The sequence below is a fragment of the Eretmochelys imbricata genome, chromosome 13, assembly GCF_965152235.1.
Source record: "Eretmochelys imbricata isolate rEreImb1 chromosome 13, rEreImb1.hap1, whole genome shotgun sequence".
Taxonomy (NCBI): domain Eukaryota; kingdom Metazoa; phylum Chordata; order Testudines; family Cheloniidae; genus Eretmochelys; species Eretmochelys imbricata.
Window position 1 is genome coordinate 42506234 of NC_135584.1, and position 21969 is coordinate 42528202.

The following is a 21969-nucleotide window of genomic DNA, read 5'->3' on the forward strand; positions in this document are numbered from 1 at the left end:
GAGCTGGGTGGCCGGAGGCGGCGGCTGCTGGCCAAGGGCCCGGCACCGAAAGCGGGGCCCGGCCAGCAGCAGCGCAGAAGTGTGAGTGACAGTCCCACCCCAGGCCACCCTACGCTTCCCTGCCGCTGGCGGCGGCTCTGCCTTCAGAGCTGGGCCCTCGGCCAGCAGCCGCCGCGCTCCGGCCACCCAGCTCTGAAGCCAGCACCACCGGCAGGAGTCAGGATGGCAAGTACCACAACCCCCCCTGCAATAACTTTGTGACCCCCCTCCCTCCCCCCCCCCACAACTCCTTTTTGGTTCAGGACCACTACAATTACAACACCGTGCAATTGCAGATAAAGAGCCATGCATCTGAAGAAGTGGGGTTTTCACCCACAGAAGCTTATGGCCAAATCAATCCGTTAGCCTTTAAGGTGCCACCGGACTCCTCGTTGTGTTTGTGGATACAGACTGACACGGCTCCCCCCTGATACTAGCCAAACAGCTGAAATCATGACATTCGCTATTTTTAAGATCCTATGACCGTGAAATTGGACTGTGAATTTGGTAGGGCTCTAACGATCGGACACAGGGCTGGAAGGCGCCTCCCGGGCGGTTGAGTCCCGTACCCTGCTGGCGCGGTCCATCCTGTTCATAAAGGTACCAAACTCCATCCTAAACCTCGTTGGGCGTCTGTCCTCCACTGGCTCCTGCTGGGAGGCTGTTTCAGACCCTGCATCCTCTGAGGGTTAGAAACCTTCTAATTTGTTCATGGCCAGTTTATACCCATTTGTTCTTTGGCCAACACTGTCCTCCAGCTGCTGCAATAGCTCCCTGCTCAGTGTTCCTCGCCCCCCGGTATATTTACAGTGAGCGCTCTGTCCACCCCCTCTCCTATGAGCTGCTCTCCATTCCCCTGATCATCCCAGTCACCCTTCACCGCACCTGGCCCGGTTTGCATGAAGCTGGCTTGAGCACGGGTGACTGAATTGCATGCAGGGTTACAGGTGGCCTTGTAGAATCCCTCAAGAGCTGGGCGCGGCTCAGATCCTAGGGTGATGGGGGTCTGTGGTTTGCCTAGAGAGAAGGGCTATTTTGTAGATTTCATGGGATTTCAGGCCAGATGGGAGCATTAGAGCTTCTAGTCTGACCCCTTGTATGACACAGACCCCTACATGGCGGGCAATTGTTTAGGTGAGTGATGCTCAGGTAAATCCGGTGCCCCATGCTGCAGAGGAAGGTGAACTCCCCCCTGAGCCCTGTCAATCTGACCCAGGGCAAATTCCTTCCTGACCCCAAATTTAGTGATCCTGATCACATGAACAAGATGCACCAGCCCAGCATCTAGAAAGAGGATTGATTCTCTGTACCACGGCAGCGCCCTAGCCAGCCCTGCCTGGTGTCCCATCGCCAGCTGGGGCCAATTCCCGATGCTTCAGAGGAGCGGGGGGGAATCCGGAATACATCCGGCCCATCATGTCTCAGCCAGCAACGGGCTGCAGCCCTGAAGCATGAGAATGGATGCGAGTCAGCGTCTGAGTGCGGAGCTGCAGGAGTTATGAGCATGCTGACAGGAGGGCAGGGAACCCTGTTCTCCCCGTGGCCCGTGGTGGAGCGGAGATGAAGAGGATGGTTGGGCAGAGGCTAGCTATGAGCCGTCCCGTGTGACATCCTCAGGACCATTCCTGACAGCAGCTGGAAACCAGCTGAGTCGCCTCACGCTGGCGTGTGCTGCATCTCTTGCTGGAGAGGCAGTGTGGCTAGTCACTAGGACAGGCCCCGGAAGACCTGGGTTCTAGTCCTGAGCTGTCGTTTCAATGTGGGCCATTTGCTTTGGCTGATATTTTCAGCCAGTGCCCCTTAGAGGGGAAAGACCCCAAATCCCATTCCTCACCCCTCTGAGCCAGCAAGTCCCTCAGCCGTGGGGACAGATTGGAACTGGCTAGAGTGGAGAACTCCAATACTCCATTCCCTGACCCCCCATCCTGCACCGGGGAGAGGCCTTTTATCCCATTCCCAATAACGGCCAACACTGGATGCTGGGGAGAAAAATCAACCATCTTCTCACCCAAGCCCACACATTGTCCATTAGGTGGAATTCCTTCCTGTATTTCCCCAGCTGGTGGTCCGAATAAATCTCCCAGGGCTAAACACACAAAACAGCAAGGGTTCTCACGATCAGCCAAGTTCTTTAATAGCAGCCCAGGACAGACCAGAAAGGAAATTTGAGTACATTATCATCTCCTCAATGTGATACAAAGAAGCTCGGCAGGAAATGAAAAAAAAAAAGATAAAATCTTTTCCAAAGCATAAACATGAGCAAATATCACAATTTAGAAAGGCTGAAAATAGGGAGATCAGGTTAACCGAGCTAAAGGTCGGTATAAATGCAGATTTGAAATATAAAAGCTAGGTTCAGGCCAGAGCTGGTACAAATTCATAGCGTTTATGGCAGGAAAGACTAGTCCGACTTCCTGGCTATTACATTTCCCCTGCAATGGGCCCAGAACCTGCATGTGACTCAAGCACATCTGGTGCTTGGCTAAAGCACCTCTTCCAGAATTGCTGTAACTGCATGAAAATTGGTTCTACCACCTGGGGATCTGGCCTCAAATTCTGCAGAGCAGGGACAGTTAGAGACACATGGGGTCATGTGTACAAGTTTCTTCAAGTCACAGAGGCCAGATGGGACCATTCTGGTCTAGCCCAACTTCCTGCCTATAACACAAGCCAGAGAGTTTTGCCTGCTGATCCCTGCTTTGAGCCCATAACGTCTAGGTGAACTACAGCGGGCCTTTTGGAAAGACACCCTGTCTTGATGTAAAGAGCACAAGCGAGGGGAAATCCACACATGCCTAGTTAAGACAGTCCAATTGTTAATTACCCTCACTGTTAATGTGCACTTTATTGCCAGGCTGAATTTGTCTAGCGTCAACTTAAAGAACCCACTACGATCAGAAATGCGTTGGCTGGATTTTCAAAGGAACTAGCTGCCTAAATGCTATTGAATTTCAAGTGGAGATGGGTGCCTCATTCTGCGAGGCACCTTTGAAAATCCCAGTGTGTGGCAGAGAGTGTAAAATTCAACCTAGGGGATTTTAATGCACAATTCCCACTGATTTCAAAGGGAAACAGGTGCCTAAAGCCCTTAGGCTTTGAAAACCTCAGCCTCAGTGTCTCTGTGCTTCAATTTCCCCTTTTCAAAATAGGGTTAATGGTAAAGCTGGTTTGTTCTGCAGAAAATTTCAATGAAGACTAAAAAATATTCACTTTTGTTGAAATTTGCACTGGAAAAAAATTGTTAAAAAATGTTGGTTTTGGTGTTTGACAACTGAAAACTGAAAATTTTCAGACAAAAACTGAAAAATCTTGTAGCCAAAAACTGTAAAAAAACCAAACTGAAAAATATTCCGTTTTTAGCCAAACATTTTCGGTTTCTGATGAAAATTTGAAGTTTTTTTCTAGGAAAATGGGGACTTTCTGCCAAAAAAATTGAAACCCACTTTTCCATCGAAAAATGTTGTCATGCACATTTGTTGACCAGCTCTAGTTAATAGCAATTCCTTGCCCTACTCTGGGAGCTTGTGAGGATAAATGTGTCAATCTGTGGAGGGTGAAAGGGAGGAGGGTCATGGAAAAACCAGGCTAGGTAGGTGAGATCCTTCTAAAACTTGCTAAGTGAAAGCACATCAGATCATTATACATCAGGCCTATATACAGAGGTGATATGGGAACCATCCATTTCATTATATTTCCTGCTGCATGGGAAGGTGAAGAGATGACACCAGGTCTCTGAGGAATTCCCATCACTCCAGATTCCATCTGTCCTCTTTCCTTCCACTCCTGTAATGAGAGAGCAGAAGGAAAGTGTCCGTTTATTGTTTACAGCGCAGTCAGGTCTGGAGACCCCAGCCAGGTTGAAGGATTTCATTGTGCTGGGTAGACAACTAGGAATGGAAAGATAAAACAGAAAGAGAGAGATGGATATCCAGATGGATAGCTACTGGCAAGGAAAGATGGATTGACAGAGGTGTGGATAGTGGGTATGATGGATAGACAGCTGTTTATGGGGTTGGATGGACAGAGAGGCGTGTGTGGGTATAGATAGGTGTGTATGGTAATGGATAGATAGTGGGAAGGGAAAATGTTGGGTGGAGATGAATAAACAGATCCTGGGAAGGAAGGAGTGATAGAAAAGAGGGACCCTTAGGTAGATAATACAAGGGCAAATGAAGGATAGAAGGTAATAGGTAGATAGATGACAGATATTGAGAAGAATTGATTGATAGATAATAGAGACTATGAAGCCAGGATAGACAGATGATAGGAAGAGAGATACCATGGAGAGAAGGATGGACAGATAGATTGTTAGAGAGAAAGATACTCTGGAGGGGAAGACGGCTAGACAGCTACATAGATAGATGTTGCTGAGGAAAGGATGGATAGAGAGAGAGATTTGAGGGTGAAGGAAGACTGACTGGCTGGATTACACAGATCCCCATAGCCTTCCCCATCCCACTCACTTTAGCTTTTCCACAGCCAGAAGGTCAGGAGCAGGTTAAGTGCCACTCCTTTCACAAAAACGACTCTCAGGCCCAGCAGCGTGAATGACAGGAGGTTTAGCTGATTGTCTGTAAGACAACAGGAAAACAAAGGTCGCAAAAGATCATACACACACACACTATGGATTCTGACATCTGCCTCACTCCTGACTCTTACTCGGGGGTTCGATGCAGCTGGAAGCTACAAGGAATGGGATGACATTGACCCTACCAGAGACTAGCTGACCCTGTTCACAGAGGCTGGGATTTTCACAAGTTGGGTGCCCAACTCCCTTTGAAAGTCAGTCTCTAGCTCCCTTCGGCCCACTTTGAAAGTCCCAGATGAAGCTCTTTGCCTCAGCAATTCCATACAGCAGAGAGTTCCACAGGTTAAAGAAGTGGTGTCCCTAACCTCTGTTTGCCAGAAGCTGGGATTGGGCGACAGGGGATGGATCACTGGGTGATGATCTGTTCTGTTCATTCCCTTTGGGGCACCTGGCACTGGCCACTGTCAGAGGACAGGACACTGGGCTAGATGGACCTTTGGTCTGACCCAGTCTGGCCGCTCTTATGGTCTTATGCAAGTGCTTCCTCTTATCAGTCCTAGCTTTGTCCTGGACGCTGCATCCGTACCTGTCTCAAAATTGTCATCCAGCTCCATTATCTTGCATGTATCACCTGTAAATAAAAATACCCATCAGCTATTAATAGAAATAATCAAAACAATTTCATTCACATAAGTATCTGTGTCTTTTTATTTAGCATGTTTACAATGGCTGTGCTAAGGGGCCAGCTGAGAATAGGGCTTCCTCATGCTAGGTGCTGTGGAAACACAGACTAAGGTTCAGAGTGTCACAGATTTTATGGCTAGAAGGAATATTAGATCATCTAGTCGGACCAGGCACCCCGGTATTGATCTCAATCATGTGTCTGAGTAACGCATTGTCCAGACGGTCATCAGCTTGGGCTGACAATAGCCAGAGCTGGCGAATCCAGCACTCCCCTGGGGATTTTGTCCCAGTGGCTAATCACCCCTGCTGCTAGAACATTGTGCCTCAGATCTCATCTCAGCTTATCTGGCTTGATCTTCCAGCCTGGGGTTCCTCTTGTGCCTTTCTCAGCTAGGTGGAGGAGCCTCCAGGACCTGCGTGCTCCCCCTTTCGCAGCACTCAGGCACTCGAATCAAGCCACCTCGCCCTTCTGGTCAGATAAACAGACTGAGCTCCGCAGGTCGCTCACTGCAAGGGATTTTCCCAGCCTTTCAAATGGTTTCTGTAGCTCTAGTCTACACCCTTTTGAAATGTGGCTGCTGGAGCTGGATGCAGTACTGGGCTCCCACACGCTGTGTACACAGTTAACATTACCCCCCACCCAGTCCGACTCACCACTCCCCTGTTTACTCCTCTGTAACAGGGTGGCACGCTCCCTGAGCTGCCGAGGCTGGGCCCAGCCCGCCCTGATTCCAGGATAAGCCGCACCTGAGAGGTATCAGGAGTCAGGTGGAAGCACTAAGAAGGCCCAGCTGGGGGAAAGGCCAGAGGGCAATGGCTGTAGGAAGCCTGAGACAGCCCCTCAGTAACTGGGGAAGAGACTGGCTGCAGGAGAGGCTGGGAGGTTTTGTTTCTGGTAAAGAATTTGGAAGGTTAGTTTGGAGAGTTGTGACCCCAGCAGGGGCAGGCTAAAGACTGATCCAGCCAGAGGGCTGAGCCACCTGTCAAAGCAACCCTCACAGGTCTGCAGTGACCTTCACTGGGGCATGCGAGCCTAGCCAGGAGCTGCTCCGCTTCCCGTGGCTGTGAAGGGATGCATTCAGGTGAGTGGACGCTTGTTGCCATGTCCAAGAATAGTATTAGCCCTTTTCACTGCAGGGCTGCACTGGAAACTGTTCTTTGGCTGCTTGTCCGCTGTGACTCCATAATCCCTTTCAGTGTTGCTGCTCTTGGAGATACAGTCCCTTGTTCTGTGGGGGTGGCCTGTGTTTCTAGGTGTAGCCTTCGGCTGTCTCAAGGCACGTTTTATTTGACTGGCCACGTGAACCAGGGTGCCCTGGCCGCCCCCTTGTTTACCACTCTGCCAATCTTTGGGTCACCCACAAATTTTAAGAACGGCGATTTTATATTTACTTCCAGGTCATTGATAAAGAGATTTAATGGCACCTTGCCTAGCATCGGTGCCTGTGGACCCCTACCACAAAACCCATCATCCCCGCCACCAGCTTATCCATATCTCCCACATGCCAATGAGAATGGGTCATTTCATTGGTCACCACCAATCTGGGACCAGAGCCCAGCCTGCAGCCTAGAGACCACCTTCCAGCCTGCACGTTTACCTTCCTCAGCACTCTCCTTCATGCTGTCTACTCCCACTTCATGTTCAGCAATGCAGCGAATGTTCTCCTGGTCTTCCCAGAGCACTGTCCCATAGCTTGCTTCCATTTCTCCGCTGTCTGGGTTTTTCACCTGCACAATGGAGGCATTGACTTCTGTGAGAGAACCATCTGAGATCCCAACTTTGATGTTACCAGGGGAGAAGTCCGTGATAAGGCAAGCTGAGTAGATCCCATTTTGGGACTTCACTTGGTAGATAGAAGCTTTAGATTCTTCGAGATCTGTGAAAGAGAAAAATCACATGGCCGGGGGTCAGTAACCACAGTCCTAGCATGCCTCGTCATCTAAATCTGAAAACCAGGCCATGTAGCGAGAGACTTAAGATAACCTCCTCTTGGATAGACTAGATTGGTCAAGGGGCAACTTCACCCCAGTCTACACAAGGAAGAGATTTCTGACAGTAGGCAGCTCTTCTTTAATCTAGCAAAGGCAGAACAAAATCATAGCTTAGAAAGCCAGGAAAGACCCCTGTTCTACTCTAGTCTGGCCTCCTGTATTACTTGGACCATAAGAGTTGACTGAACTAATTCCTGTTTGCACTAGAGCATGTCTTTCTAGAAAAGGAGCAACCTTGATTTAAAAATTTCTCCTCCCTACATCTATTCGAATACTAGTTGATAATTGTCCTATAGACATAATCACTTCAAGCTATGAATGTTTGTTTCTTTAATCTTTCCCCAAAGGTCAGACCCTCCAGACAGCGGCTCAGTTGTCTGGTTTTTCTCTGCATTCCCTTCATTATGGGTTTGGGATACCCAGAAAAGTCACTTTCTCACCCCTATTCTGTACTGAATCTGTCATGGTGTGTCGTGGCAGTTCCTCTCTCTGGTCTCTGCTCATGGATGGCTAGATTTCAGTTTTGGACTATTTGGGAGACAAGGATAGGCCTTACAGAGGGATGGACGGAGAGAGACTGCAGAGGAAATGATGGATGGATGGTTGGCTGGATATTGGAGGAGTGCAGATCAATGGGTAGATCTCAATGAGGCAAGACTGGATATGGTTGGGCAGCTAGCTAGCTATTGCCGGCGAAAGGCCAGATAGATTCGTCATTAGTTTTACAGTTAATCATTATTTGCCTGACTCTGTGCTACGTACCCCAAACCTTTGACTAACTCTAGCAGAGGGGGTGTGTGGTGGTTGTTTTTGCACTCCCTTTCTGACTGTGCGGTACTTTTGCAAACGGCTGACTGAGCAGATAACAATGAGAGGCTGGTTTTGCAGAGTGCAACGCCTGTGACGTGTGTTTGTTTCTCAAGTTTACTCGGAGCGACTGGAGACTTTGTTCTAGCTCCGAAGGCCGATTTCCTGTAACTGCCCACAGAATTCACCCCTCGCTCTGAGACTTTGCAGGCTGTTTTGGTAAATAGGCACTATTATAACCGCAGCCCCATCGCCCACGTTTCCTGTTGTTCTCTCTGCCTAAATGAACAGAGGCCTCGTCGGAGCTGCTGCCTGCTGGTATCTCTGAGGCCCTTTATCGACAGGACGGGTGCGGGACGGACGGGGCAGGTCCAAACTATACAAAACCTCCTGCCAACACACCTCAGCTTTCCACTGCCAGGGCTTTGCCTAGACGTCACAGGGAAGTCCAGGGACCATTCAGTCCTTGAGCCGTCCATGGGGAGGCCAGCCCTAGTGGTGACGCAGAGGTGAATGTCTGTTCAGTTGCAACCTTGGACCAAATTTCTTCCATGCAGGCCAGCGTAGAAACCTTTCAGCCAGATTGGTGCTCGCGCCCTTGAGGTGTGAGGGTAGGTATCTGATTGCCCATCCTCTCCAAGCCAGCTATTCCCTCAGCCTTGGGCTGGGTTGGTACAAGTGTCGTAGAAGCAAAAGGAATCAGATCCTATCCCCTGACCTCACTGGTCCCTCTGGATGGGAATCAGTACCATGTACATCTGAAATGCCCCCATTCTATTCCCCAACTTTCCTGAACCAGCCGGTCCCCCCTGACTTGGGACTGGATTGCAACTACCCCCCTAGCTATGAAAAGCCTCATATCCCATCCCAGATCTGGGGCCAAATTGAAAACAGCACCCCCTAGAAACGAAAGGCCCTATATCCCATTCCCTGTCCACTGAGCCATCCCTTGTACATGGGTTTTGCACAAAGATGTATACTATGAACGTCCCCTTACTTACTAGCCTTTATTGTTAGTCTGGTCCCACTACCAAAAGTGACTTTGTTATTTCCTCCATAATTCACACTCAGGGAAACGGCATTGCAAAAACCATTCCACGCCCTACCCCAAACCGTTAAAGGGCTGGAATCCACCTGGGACACAGTTAAACTAGAGCTGGGCAAGTCACAACATTATATGGTTTTGGGTCATTGGTCATTTTGAAAAGTCAACCCGCAAATGGTTTGTTTGGGGTCAGACCGGAAATTAAAAACGTTGGTGAGGTGAAAAGTGTAAAAAAAAAAAAAAAAAAAGTTTCCTTTGGACAAACCTGAAATGTTTTGTTTCAATTTTGCCAAGTATGGGGGGGGGGGGCCGCCATGTCCGGCGGCACTTTAAAGACGAACCCATTGATTTGGGCAAAAGCTTTCGTGGGTAAGAACCCGCCTTCTCCAGATGCATGGCGTGAAAATGACAGATGCAGGCATCGAGATAATATATTTATATATAGCACTGTCTCTCCCCTCGTGAGGTGACTCCCTTCTCTTCATGTGTCAGTGTATCGATGCCTGGATCTGTCATTTTCACGCCATGCATCTGGAGAAGGGGTGTTTTTATCCATGAAAGCTTCTGCGCAAATCAATGGGTTTGTCTTTAAAGTGCCACCAGACTCCTCGTTCTTTCAATTTTCACCACTTTTTAAAATGTTTTTGAATTTATTTAAATAAAATAAAATAAAACATTGAAGCAAAGTTCTTTCAGACTGAAAAGTCAATAATTCGGTTCAAAGATGTTGAAATGAAACACTGGGGTGTGGAGGGGGCCTTCAGGTTTTGGTGGTTTTTCCTTTTTCCAAAGAAGCATTTGGCGCAATTGACAAACTCATGAAATGCTAAGCGGTGTGGCTGACTCTGCAATTTCTACCAAAAAAAGTTTCAGAAGAAAAATGTCTCCCCGTGCTGAGTGCGTTAACCATTGACACAGAAAGTAATTTAGGGTTCCCCCTTGTTTCTTGTATTTCTTCCCCTGCGCCAATTTTCTGTGTTTTCACATCGGAAGGCTGCATTTGTGACCTCGTCGTGTGGCGCGATGGAAGCGATTCTGATGACACAACATCAGCCTTGTAACCGAACTTTTATGTTCCTATCTGGCGCTCTGCACCGTAGTAGCTGAGCCGCTCAGACAAGTTACACTCCCATGCCAGGTTTTCAGTGGAAACAAAATGTTTCTGAATAATATTTAGATGAAGTTTAGAAAATTGCGGAAACTTTTTCTTTAAACAGGGACGGGGGAGGAAAAACCCACTTCCTGACCAGCTCTAAAAAATATCATTTTCAAGCAGTGCCAAAAAGCTCCACTTAATGAAGTGCGGGGAGGGGAGGAGAAAAAAAGAAAATGCACATAAAATAGAAGATTTTTAGGTTGATCTGGAAAAGTCAAAATAATTTTTTGGCCTAGATTTGGCTGCTTCAGGAGCTGGATACCTCATTCACATTAAAATTTCTGGTTCAAATATAGATGATTTTACAAAGTTCTGCCATAATGACTATTTTAATTAGGAAACTCACTTGGAAGCACTAAGAGTTCTGTTCCAGCTCCAAAGATCACTGTCCTAGGTCCAGTATTCCCACCCCAGTCCGAACCATTACAAATACTCTCCTCCAAGAATGAGTCAGAGAAACCACTCGGAAACTCTCTGACTTCAGGATGAATGTGGTGGTTTCTCTCATTGGTCTCTCAATCCAAGTGCTTACATAGGTTCCAGCTTCATAGTATCTCGCCCCTCATAAAGTTGCATGGCTTTGATCCTCACAGACACCAGAATGGTCATAGACTTGAGTTCTATCTATTTCTCTCTATCATTGCACTCTGGTTCCGTTCTACCCTTTTCATAGCCTGCCTTTCTGGGCCATACTCGCTGGGCTCGACCCTCAGCCTGCTCCCTCTACCGAATGGGAGCTTGTCATTTCCACCACCATAATTCACACCCCAGCCAAGGCCGTTACGAGAATTGCCAAAACCACACTGACCTATTCCAGCATTTCTGCCCTCAGGGACGTGTTCGCAGTGCCAAAGTAGGGAACAGTCTCGGTACGCGAGCTGCAAGTTTTCATTCATGCTATTTCCGGTATGAGGCCATTTCATGAAAATGGGTATTTACCCCCCTCTCAAACTGATCTTTTCCCATTTTTTTAAAAAAAAACCTCAGTTTCAAATTTTACTTGACCCCCCGCAGTTTTCTTTCTTACGTTTCAGTTTTTATCCAGTGGGTAGAATTTCCTTCACCCATTTGGAAACCCGCTGGGAGTTGTCCAGACTCCATTTTGAAACGGAAAGAATTTGTTTTCTACACTTTCCAGTTTTGAAACCATTGTTTAAAATATCCCTGGATACACAGTGCTCCCTCAATCTACCCTGAACCATTCAACTCCGGTTCCCGCAGCGAGCTCTCCTAGTCTGCCCTTCTCATTTCCTTTTTGTGCCTTGACCGCCAGCGTGGTTCCACTTCCAGAGAGAACCTGATGGCCTCCACCTCCGTATTTCACACGCCCAGGGAGCTTTCCCAGGCCTATTTCCATTTACCAGAGTTTAGCCCTCGGTTACTTAATCTAGAATACTTCATTCTATGGATACCAAGTAGAGGTGCTTGAAACTTTTCTTTGCTACCACTCTTCCCCCACTAAACATGTTTGATTTTCAAATGTGGAAACATTGCCCTAGACTTTTTTTTCCAACCTGTCAGGGAGGGTATAGATAATACCATGAGTTCAGGGCACTGGACTAGATGACCTCTCCAGGTCCCTTCCAGTCCTAGGATTCTATGATTTTTAAAGCCATCTAAGGGATTTGATTTCTTTGAAATTGTTAATGATTGTTTTTCGTTATGCTTGTTTTTCGGTTGTCATTCCACACTTTAGCTTTTCATTAGCAATTCCTTGATTGCACATTTTTGTCACATGGCTGTTGTTGGTTTTTTGTTTTTTTTTTTCCCCCCCCATAGCAAAAATTTGTACTTTGGAACATTTTCCGTTTTGGAAGAAAAATCCATTTTCTTCTATTTTGGTAGGATTATGTTAAGCACTTCAGACTGCCCTCCTACCTCCTTCTCCCCTGTCGTGTCCTCCTCACCCCCTTCCCTTCCTTTGTCCTTTCATTTAGCTGATTCCCTCCTCATTTAATTCAGCTAAAAAATCATGGCACTAACATGCCATGCTGCCATCCCGTTGTTCACTCTGACTCCTTCCCTCCCAGTGGGCCTGTCTGCTCTATTTCGATTGTCCGCTCTTCGGGGCAGGGACTGGCAGCATCTCTGTCTGCACAGCACCTAGCGCAACGGGGCCCCTTTCCAGGCTGGGCCTCAGGCACTAATGTCATAAACACGATGAATAATAACATAGGGGGCAATTTTTATTCTTACCTGGCCTTAAACCTACATGGGAAGCCACTTCAAAACAAACCCTTGGGGGGTGGGGAATAAAAACTTACCCGGAGTCACTAGAACTTTGGTCCCCATTCCAAATATGAGTTTTCCTAGCCCCTCATTACTCACACTGTGACACCTGCCTCTACAAAATGGGAGGTGACTCTTTCAACTGCTGCTCATCTTGGATATGAAGTGGAGAAGCTTGTGAAATGCTCTCCCAGTGAAGGGCTGGGAAATCCCATTGGACAAAACAATTTAACACATCTCTGGGGACCCAGATGGGTGGGAAAAACCCAGCGATGGCTAAGAGATGGAGGCATGGATTGGCTGACCCAGTAATCCCTTATTCTTCTCTCACATTTGTCACTCTGGAATTTATAGGATGATATGAAGAGAAATAAGTGAGGGTTATAAGGCCTTGGTGGGTCAGCTAGTACATTTCCAAACCATGCATGTGTCTGTCTGTCTGTTTACCTACCTCAGGGCTTTGCATTGGTGCCTGTCACTATCGAATTGGGCATCTTCCAAGCTTGCATAGATACTAAGTGAGGTCCCTACAGTATATGGCAAGGAAAAATATTGTTAGAGTGGATTTCAGCTAAATATGACCTACCAGACCTCTGTGATACTATGGTGAGGAGTGACTAGACTAGATTCCAACCAGTTATACTCAGGTTCCATTTACGTATGGTTTATAAAAGTTAAAGAAACAACTGATCGGTATTTATTGAATGGTTAATCAACTGTTCTTAGACTGTTATAGAATCCAACAAGTCAGTAACTAGCTCATAACCATGGATTGTACCTTTCTTTAGCACCTTCTACTGATGAGTTATAACTGTTCACAGTACATACTAAGCATGCCTCTGACAGGCTCACAAAACCGAATAACTGATTATTGACCCTTTATACATTATTTATAAATATAGCCTTAATATACCCATTTTGATAATTTTTGGTTCATAATGGGAGTTATCCAAATTCCATTTTGTAACTGACAGACATTTTCAGAATGTCCAGGTTTTGAAAACTATTTTTTAAAGTTAATGGCTAATCATTGTGGTATCTATCCATACTCCTTTCCATTCATAGATCTATTGATTTGCCATGAAAACCTATCACAAAATACCGAGACACTGCATTTCAGTTCCAACATGTATCCTCTGCATTATGATTGATATTTTCAAAGTTAGGCAGCCAACTTCCATTGAACTTCAATGAGAACTGGTTGCCTCTCTCCCTGAAGCCTATTTCTTTTTGTCCTTGTGCCATACTCACATGGGTTCACCATCAGCTTGGTCCCCTTTCCAAACGTGAGCTTATCTCCTCTATAACTCTCACAGCCCAGGAAACCTTTATAAGAACCTTCTTCATGGCACTGACCTTACCTAATACTCTGCTTGCACTTAAGCTTTTAGGGAATGTTTCCTATTTTGGACACAAAGTCTGCAAGTCTGTTTCCAGCTGAGGTTCCAATGTGTCCATCATGGGCCCTCTTTGATTTCAAAACCTGATAGTAATTGGAGCTGGAAAAGTTCCATCTAGGCCCATATCCCTGGTCTTGGCTGATCCATCACCCAACTTGCTAATGTATTCAAGGGCAAAGATGGTTTTGTGTTTGGGATGGGACTCGGGAAATCTCGGTTCCATCCCCAGCTGTACCACAGACTCCTTTAAAATGGTCCTTTGGTTAAAGCAGCACAGAGAGGTCAACTTACTTGGGGTAACAAGAAGTTTGGTCCCAGTTCCAAATATGATTTTTCCATAGCCCTGAATTTTCACACTATGATGACAGCCTCTACGAAATGGGAGGGTGACTGTCTCAAGTCAGTCTGATTTTTTTTCAGATGACATGAAATTTGTAAAACTATTTCGTTTCGACTGAGAAATCACATTACTCCAGTCATTTGTTAAAAGAACTGAAGAAATCCCTGGTGGAAATCTCTTGTCAAGAATCCAATATTTACCCAGAGATTGGAGTTTGACTGGGTGATTTACGAACTAATTTACTACCCTGACTCTTCTAAACCTAGGAATTATATGATTATGTGAAAAGATTCTGGATAAAATTTCAGAAGTGACATGAGCCAGATTTAAAGGTATTTAGGCACCGAGTGGAATTTTCAACAGCCCCTAGGCACCTCGCACCCATTAACATCAATAGATGTTAAGTGTCTAGGTGCTTTTGAAAAATCCCACTCAGCACCTAAATACCTTATGGTCAGATTTTCAAAGGTATTTAGAAGCCCAAAGGTGCGGATAGGCACCTAGTCGGATTTTCAAAAGTGTCAAACAGAGTAAGGTGCCTAATTCCCACTGAATTCCTATCTGCATCTTTAGTCACCGAAATACCTAGGAAAAGTTGGCCGTTAGGAGCCCAAGTTTTGCTGAAAGTCAGTGGGTCTTAGGCTTCTAAGTCACATAAGATTTTTTTACCCCTTAGCCTCCTGAGTCACTCGAAGATGGGACCCAAGGTCATTCATTTGAAAATTGTACTCCCTCTCAATAAATACAAGGGTTTTTATGCCCAAGTGGGTCACCTAATAGAATCTGCAGGCCTCAAGATCCTATCTATCTGTACCCTGCCTTCTGTATATGTACACATCTAGTTACTCAGATCCATCTGTCTAATCATGAGTCCCTCGTTACTATATTTTCTTTCTTTCTTTCATTGTGTAGCACTGCTGTATTGATCTATCCCCATGCATACCTCTTCCTAACCCTCTGTCTATCTTTCCATCTGCAGGATCACTTAGGTATCTCTCTGTATTCCATGGACTGCGAATCATTGTCTTCTGCAGCCATCACACAATCTCTTCTTCTGCCCTTATCATTTGATCGTTCTTTTATACTCACCCGGCCTGACTGCCAGCCTGGTCCCCTTTCCAAACGTGAGCTTATATCCCCCACCTCCATAATTCACACAACCCAGGAAGCCTTTACAAGAACATCCGTGACTGGGCTGATGTCTGACACGATTCTGCCCTCCGTTAGGGTTTCCAGAACACTTCCTGCTTTGGACACCAGGTCTATAAGTCCATTTCTAACTGGATTTCCCCATGTGTCCATGATGGACCCCTTTTGCTGCCACCATCGTGTGGGAATTGGAGATGGAAAAGAGGTATCTAGTTCCATCCCCAGGGATTCCTAGGTCCCACTTAGTCTGTACTTGCTACAGCTAATGAAGTAAAAGGAAAGGCTGGTTTGTTTGTTTTTGTTCTTTTTGGCTGGGCTGGTACAAAAGAGATCTGCCTTCAAATCCCAGCTTTGCTGTCACAGTCTGTGTGACCTTGGTCAAGTTACTTAGGCTGACATCGTCAAAGCTGTCTAGGCAACCTGGGTGCCATGAAAGCCTGGCCCAGCCCCTTGCTGGTGTTATATTCGCAGCATACGTGCAGAGAAGTTAGAGTAGTTTATAGTTTTATCTTTCTGGAAGATTGCAAGGTAACACTGCTTTATCTCTTAGACTCCACAACTCTCATTATCAAGAAACAAACCCAGCAAGAGATAAAGCAGGCTTCTCCCTAAGGCAGAGAGGAACAACTTGCTCTGGGCTGGCTCTTTGCAAAATAACTGCTGAGGATCATGCACTTCCCCCTGAGCCCCCTAACCTGCAAGCAGCCCCCTTGGAATTGAAAGGGAAAGCTGTAATTTTAGCACCGGTTTTCAGTACACCACAATTGTCTAAAAGGGATGGCTGGCTTTGCTATTGAAGCAGCGTTAGGCAAATCAAACTCACCGGGGGTAACAAGAAGCTTGGTCCCAGTTCCAAATACGACTGCCCACACTCCCTGATTAGTCACACTGTGACACAGGCCTCTACGAAATGCAGGCAATGGTCCCAGCTCATTCCCTTTACCATGTCGTACAAAACAGGTCAGAGGACTGGGGAATGATTTCCCAAAGGAAGTGACTGGAAGGAGTGTAAAAGGTCCCTAGTGAATATTATAGGAACAACAGACCATTGGCACATGGGTGGGGAAAGACCTGCCCAGTCTCTTTCATCCCTGACTTCTGTAACTCTAGGATGTATGTGATGACCTGAGAGTTTCTAGCAATACACAGGAGGGTTACAAGGACTTAATAGGTCAAGTAGTGCATTTCCCAGGTGATATTTATCTATCTCATGAAAACCAGCCACAAAATATGAAGTGCTGCGTTCCAGTTCCGACACGCACTCTCCACATTCTGCTTTTGTGGATTTGTCCGTGTCCTGCTCACCTGAGCTGACCCTTAGCCACGTCCCTCATCCAAACGGCAGCTGATCTGCTCCAAACTCCACACAGCCCAGGAAGCCTTCACGAGCTTTCCTGACGGCGCTGAGTCACAGAGAATAAATGCCTGGCCCAAAGTTACAAAGTGAGTCAGCCACGGGGGGAGGAATGGAACCCAGGAGTCCTGTCTCACATGGCAGTATTTTAACTACTCCCAGCATGTACCGTCTACTTGGTTGTCCGGGGAACCTGCCTCTGGTGCAGGCCTAGCCTAGACTGGAGGGGACCTCCCTTATAAATATTAGCCCAGTGGTTGGGGTAATCGCCTAGGATGTAGAATACCCATGTCCAATTCCCTTCTCTGCCTGATGTGGAGACGGGATTTGTTCCCGGCTCTCTCACATTGTAGGAGAATGCTGTAGCCACTGGGCTGTGGGACGAGGCCTTCTCATTCTCTCCTGTTGAAGCTGTTCCACTTTTTATAGTTAAGTCAATGGAGCAGGGGCTTGAATGCAGGTCTTGTACATCTACGCCCTAACCACTGGCCTATAGCGACACAAGCTGGATGAGGGAATATCTTTTATTGGCCCAACTCCCACTGGTGAAAGAGGCAAGGTTTCAAGCTACACTGAGCTCTTCTTCAGGTCTGGGAAAGGTACTCCGAGCAGCACAGCTAACTCCAAGGTGGAGCAGATGGTTTCGCATAAGTAGATAGTCACTGGGCCAGACGAAGAGTGAGACTGACTATCCACAGTCCGTTCATAGGCCCATCCATAGTCATTCATGATGACAATGGGCACTATCAGATAAAAGAGACTGGGGCAGATAGACCCCAGGTCTGCTCCAGTCTGGCAAGGCACTCAGTCACTTTCTAGCACTTCCTCCTGCCACCGGCCCATTCATGCCCCCTCTAATGGCTCGTGGTGTAGGGCCAGAGCCTCAGGAGGCCTCAATCAGCACAGCTCCTTTGGGGTCAATGGAGCTACACCAATTCATACCAGCTACGGGGCTGGCCCTGACCTACACCTTTACTCCCGGCAGGGCCAAAACACAACCAGCTAACTGGGAAAGCGCTTCCCAAAACGCCAAGGCAGATTAAACAAAACAAAAGTCACTTGGGAACACTGAACGTACCTGGAGAAACCACAAGTTTAGTCCCAGCTCCAAACAGAAGCTTATCGAATCCCCTGGTCCTCACTGTGACACAAGCCTCTACAAAATGGTGGGGCCGGGGATAGCTCTCTGGGCTGGGTGTGGAGCTCTATCCACACATAGGAGGCACTGAACACCAAGGGAAGGGGATGGAAACCCCATTCCCCAGGACAGGTAAATCTGGCTATCTGTTCTTGCACCTCTCTCTCTTTATCTGTCCTTCCGTCCACAGTGTCTGTGCCCTTTATTTCATCTGCGTTATCTGTCTGTCCTTCCAACTGGGGTATCTTTCACAGCAGTATCTCTGTCCATCTGTCTGTCTCGGTACGCACATGATCCTTGTTCCCGTGATATCTGATCACCTGGGGCGTCTATTCTGTCCTTTGTCATTTAACAAGACTTCTTACTTTTTTGCTCAGTTTCACCCCATTATTGCAGCCCCTCCAACAAACTAAGCACCCCCCTACGGTGTCTGCACCCTGAATATTAACCCATATTCCTCATCTTACTTCTCACTTACTGGGTTCCACCTTCACCTGAGTGCCACTCCCAAAGGTAAATCTGGTTCCTGAGCCTCCTAGTTCACACAGTGATTTTGGATGCAACCGAAACTCCACTTCCTCTGCTTTTAGCGAATCGGCTGATGTCTAGGATCCAGCTACGGATATGTGTGTATATACACTTGCAACTATACGTAAAGAGAATATATGTGTAATATCTCTCTCTCTCTCACACACACACACACATTACTGTAACACACCTAGGGGTCCAAACCAAATCCAGGAGCACAGTGTGCTAGGAGCTGTACAAACTGAAGAAGAGACAGCTTCTGCCCCAAAGAGCCTACAGTGGAAATAGACACGAAAGTACCATATTATGAATTTGAAGAGGAGGAGCTGAAGCACCAGGAATGATTTTTCCTAGATCACATGGGGAGACACTGGCAGAATTGGAAAGAAACCCCAGTTACTCTCAGTCCCTAGTCAGTGCCTTAACTACAAGACAATGACCACTTTCTAGAAAAAAATCAGTGCAGGGCTACGAAAATAAAATTGATTTTTCCCTCTAAGAGCTGGTCAGAAACACTTCTGCCAAACTTCCCTTCAAAGGAAAACTGAGTTTTCAACTGAATGAAAACCTTCATGGAAGCTGCCTCCTTCCCTTCCCTTTCATTTCATTTCATTTCATTTCCTTTTTTTTTTTTTTTTTTTTAAACTCTTCTTTGGCAAACCCAAAGAACATGAAAATCAAACATTGTTGGGCAAAACCTGCAACTTTTCAGCTGAATATTTTTGGTTTTCAGGTGCTGGAAATAGAGCAATTATGGGTGTTTAGGGTTTTCCACTAAAATGTTGACCTTTTCTGATGCAAATTCCAATAAGAACCAAAAAAACCCTGTGGTTTTTGTTGAAAATTTTCACAAAAAAATCCTTCCATTTTTTGACCACCTCTAATTATTACTGAATTTCTCAAACCCGCCAATGAACATCACACGGGCATCTTTGGGTTGAGCGTAAATCAACATAGCTCCATACTCAAGTGATAGTCAATGTATCCTGATTTACGCCAATGGGGGGAATTGCCCTACGTGCCTGTATATAATTCTACTCTTAATGAAGTTGACAAACCAGTTTAAAAAAACCCCTGGGGCATTAAACATACCTGGAGATACCAGAAGTTTGGTCCCTGCTCCAAATGTGAGTTTGCTGTAACCCCCCGTGTTCACACCCAGACACAAGGCACTACAAAATGGTGTGTGGGGGAAGCAAACCATAGTGGGAGACAATTTAGGGCAATACACAGGAAGTCTTGGATTGTGGATGGTATCTCATAGGAAGGGGATGGAATTTGTGACACTTGGGTTATTTAAAATAATTGCTCCGTTTATTTATTTATCTAATCTCCCTTTGCTCTAACGATGCCCATCAGACACTATGGTGATGGAAATCAATGGAAAAAGATGAAAGATTGGATGTTAATTGGACAGCAAGCTACATTTCACTGATCCCTGTACCGTTACAATATCAAACAGATATTCACTAGTGTATTGCCACTCTAAATAGCCCTTAATAACACTCACTGGGAATCCAGCTGCCCTAGCCACGGCTCAAATGAATAAAACTCTGGCCTCTCACTTGGTTTGACAAGAAGCCTGGTCCCTTTCCCGAAGATGAGTTCGTAGCTGTTGATGTTCACACAGTGTTTTCTGGTACAACAAGAACATGCTCAGAATTGTCCCCACACACCCATGCAACCTCCACTCTCCCTTGGCTGCCTCCCTGAACGACAACAGGCCCGATCCACCCGCCTCAGCGAAAGGGGAAAGTCAGCGGGCACTCCACTGGAAGCGGTGGAAATATTATTGGCCAATGCCTGGTGTGAGAAGAATCAGACTCATGGCACTTATTCCACAGGGGCCAGATCTTCACCTGGTGTAAATGAGTGGCGTTCCTGGGACTTCTAATAATAATAGCTACTCTTTCGACACAGTGTTGTTGTAGCCATGTTGGTCCCAGGGTATTAGCAAGATGAGATGGGTGAAGTAATATCTGTTACTGGACCAGCTTCTGTTGCTGGGAGAGACCAGCTTTCGAGAACCTGAAGAAGAGCTCTGTGTAGCTCGAAAGCTGGTCTCTCTCGCCAGCAGAAGTTGGTCCAATAACAGATATTACCCCTTACACCACTTTCCATCCGTAGATCTCAATATGCTTTGCGAAGGAGATTCATACCATCATCCCCTTCTGTGAAATGGGGATAAAGAGGCACGGAGGGGAAGGGACTAGATGGTAAGTGAAGTGAAGCGACATTGATTTACACCAGCTGAGGATTTGGCCCACATATTCTTTTCATTGAGCCTTGAAAACACTTGCAAGGATCATAAGCACTAAGTCTTATCTCTTTCTTTCTACCACTTTAGCCACCCAGCTCTTTCTATCGATCATTGTCTGTGCCTCTATTTATCCCTCAATCCATCACTCATTCTCCTTTCATTTGGCCACTTTCCTGACCCTTTTACTCTCTCTGTATTTATCACTTAGTAAATACCATGGCAGCCTCCACATAGGTCTGTCTGTCTTTTCTTTCTCTCTTGCTGCCCATTTCCATTCAATGGCTACTACACTGGATATCCGCTTACAGCCACATTCTAATTATTCCCTTTACATCAGCAGGAGCAGGAGAATAATAGCTTGGACTAAGGTATTTAATTACACTTTTCCCAGTGCATGTTGCTGCAAACAGACGTTTCCCAGCACAGTGGCTGGATTAATAATGATCAATTAAACCAGATGAGATTTCCCCCCATTAATCAGTGCATGATTTATTCATATAATGAATAATAGTTTCCGCATCTAACTCACTGACATTGTTTTGTCTGTTACGGGGTTTTATACTTACTGGCTTCAACTGATAACTTCGTGCCTGTCCAAAAAATCACATTGTTTCCGGCAGAGCCCCCTCTGTGCTGCCAAAGACAGGCCTATGGTTCCTCAGAACCCACTGCTCATTTTGCATCCCAAAACCAATATTTTTATCTGTCTTTCTTACACTTCACACTTCTGATATGACCTTTTCCTGTAACTTAACCTCTCATTGAATTCATCCGATACTTTAGAGAGGAGGGCTGGGAGTTTCAAAGGGGCTGAAGAGCATTAATGATAACAATACCTGCTTCTTATCATTAGTAGATCTGACCGTGCTTTTCAAAGGAGGTCAGCATCTTTATCCCCATTTTACAAATAGGGAAACTGAGGCAGGGGGCGGTGAAGTAGCAGGTTACTGGAAGAGTTGTGAATAGAAACCACGTCGGCTGAGTTCAAGTCCAATATATACCTCATTATATTCAAGTTTCCATTTAAATTAAAGGGAGATGAACAGCTCACTCCCTGAGGCAACTTTGAAAAAGCCAGTCAAGAGAACAATAGGGGACACATTACAGGAATATAAAATATGAATGAGCGAGAGAGAGATGGTAGATCTGGCACATCTATTTACCCAGCCTTTTAAGCAGTGGAACAAGCTACCACGGAAAATGGCAAGTTCTCCATTTTGTGGTGGCTTCGGACGGCTTTCTGGAAGATATGCTTTACCCAAACACTAGTTATTGGGCTCAGGGCACGGGTATATGGATGAAATGCTATGGCTTGTGTTA

The 21969-nt window shown here is 46.3% G+C and overlaps 1 gene segment (V, D, J or C); it reads right to left on the reverse strand.

The window, feature by feature from the left end:
• Positions 1–2148: 2148 nt before the first annotated feature.
• LOC144273717 (T cell receptor alpha chain MC.7.G5-like) overlaps positions 2149–21969 on the reverse strand; it is a 58336-nt gene continuing 38515 nt past the window's right edge. The window contains 4 exon segments of the C gene segment in view: positions 2149–3822; positions 4503–4610; positions 5154–5198; positions 6850–7128. Coding sequence covers positions 4504–4610; positions 5154–5198; positions 6850–7128 — 431 coding nt within the window.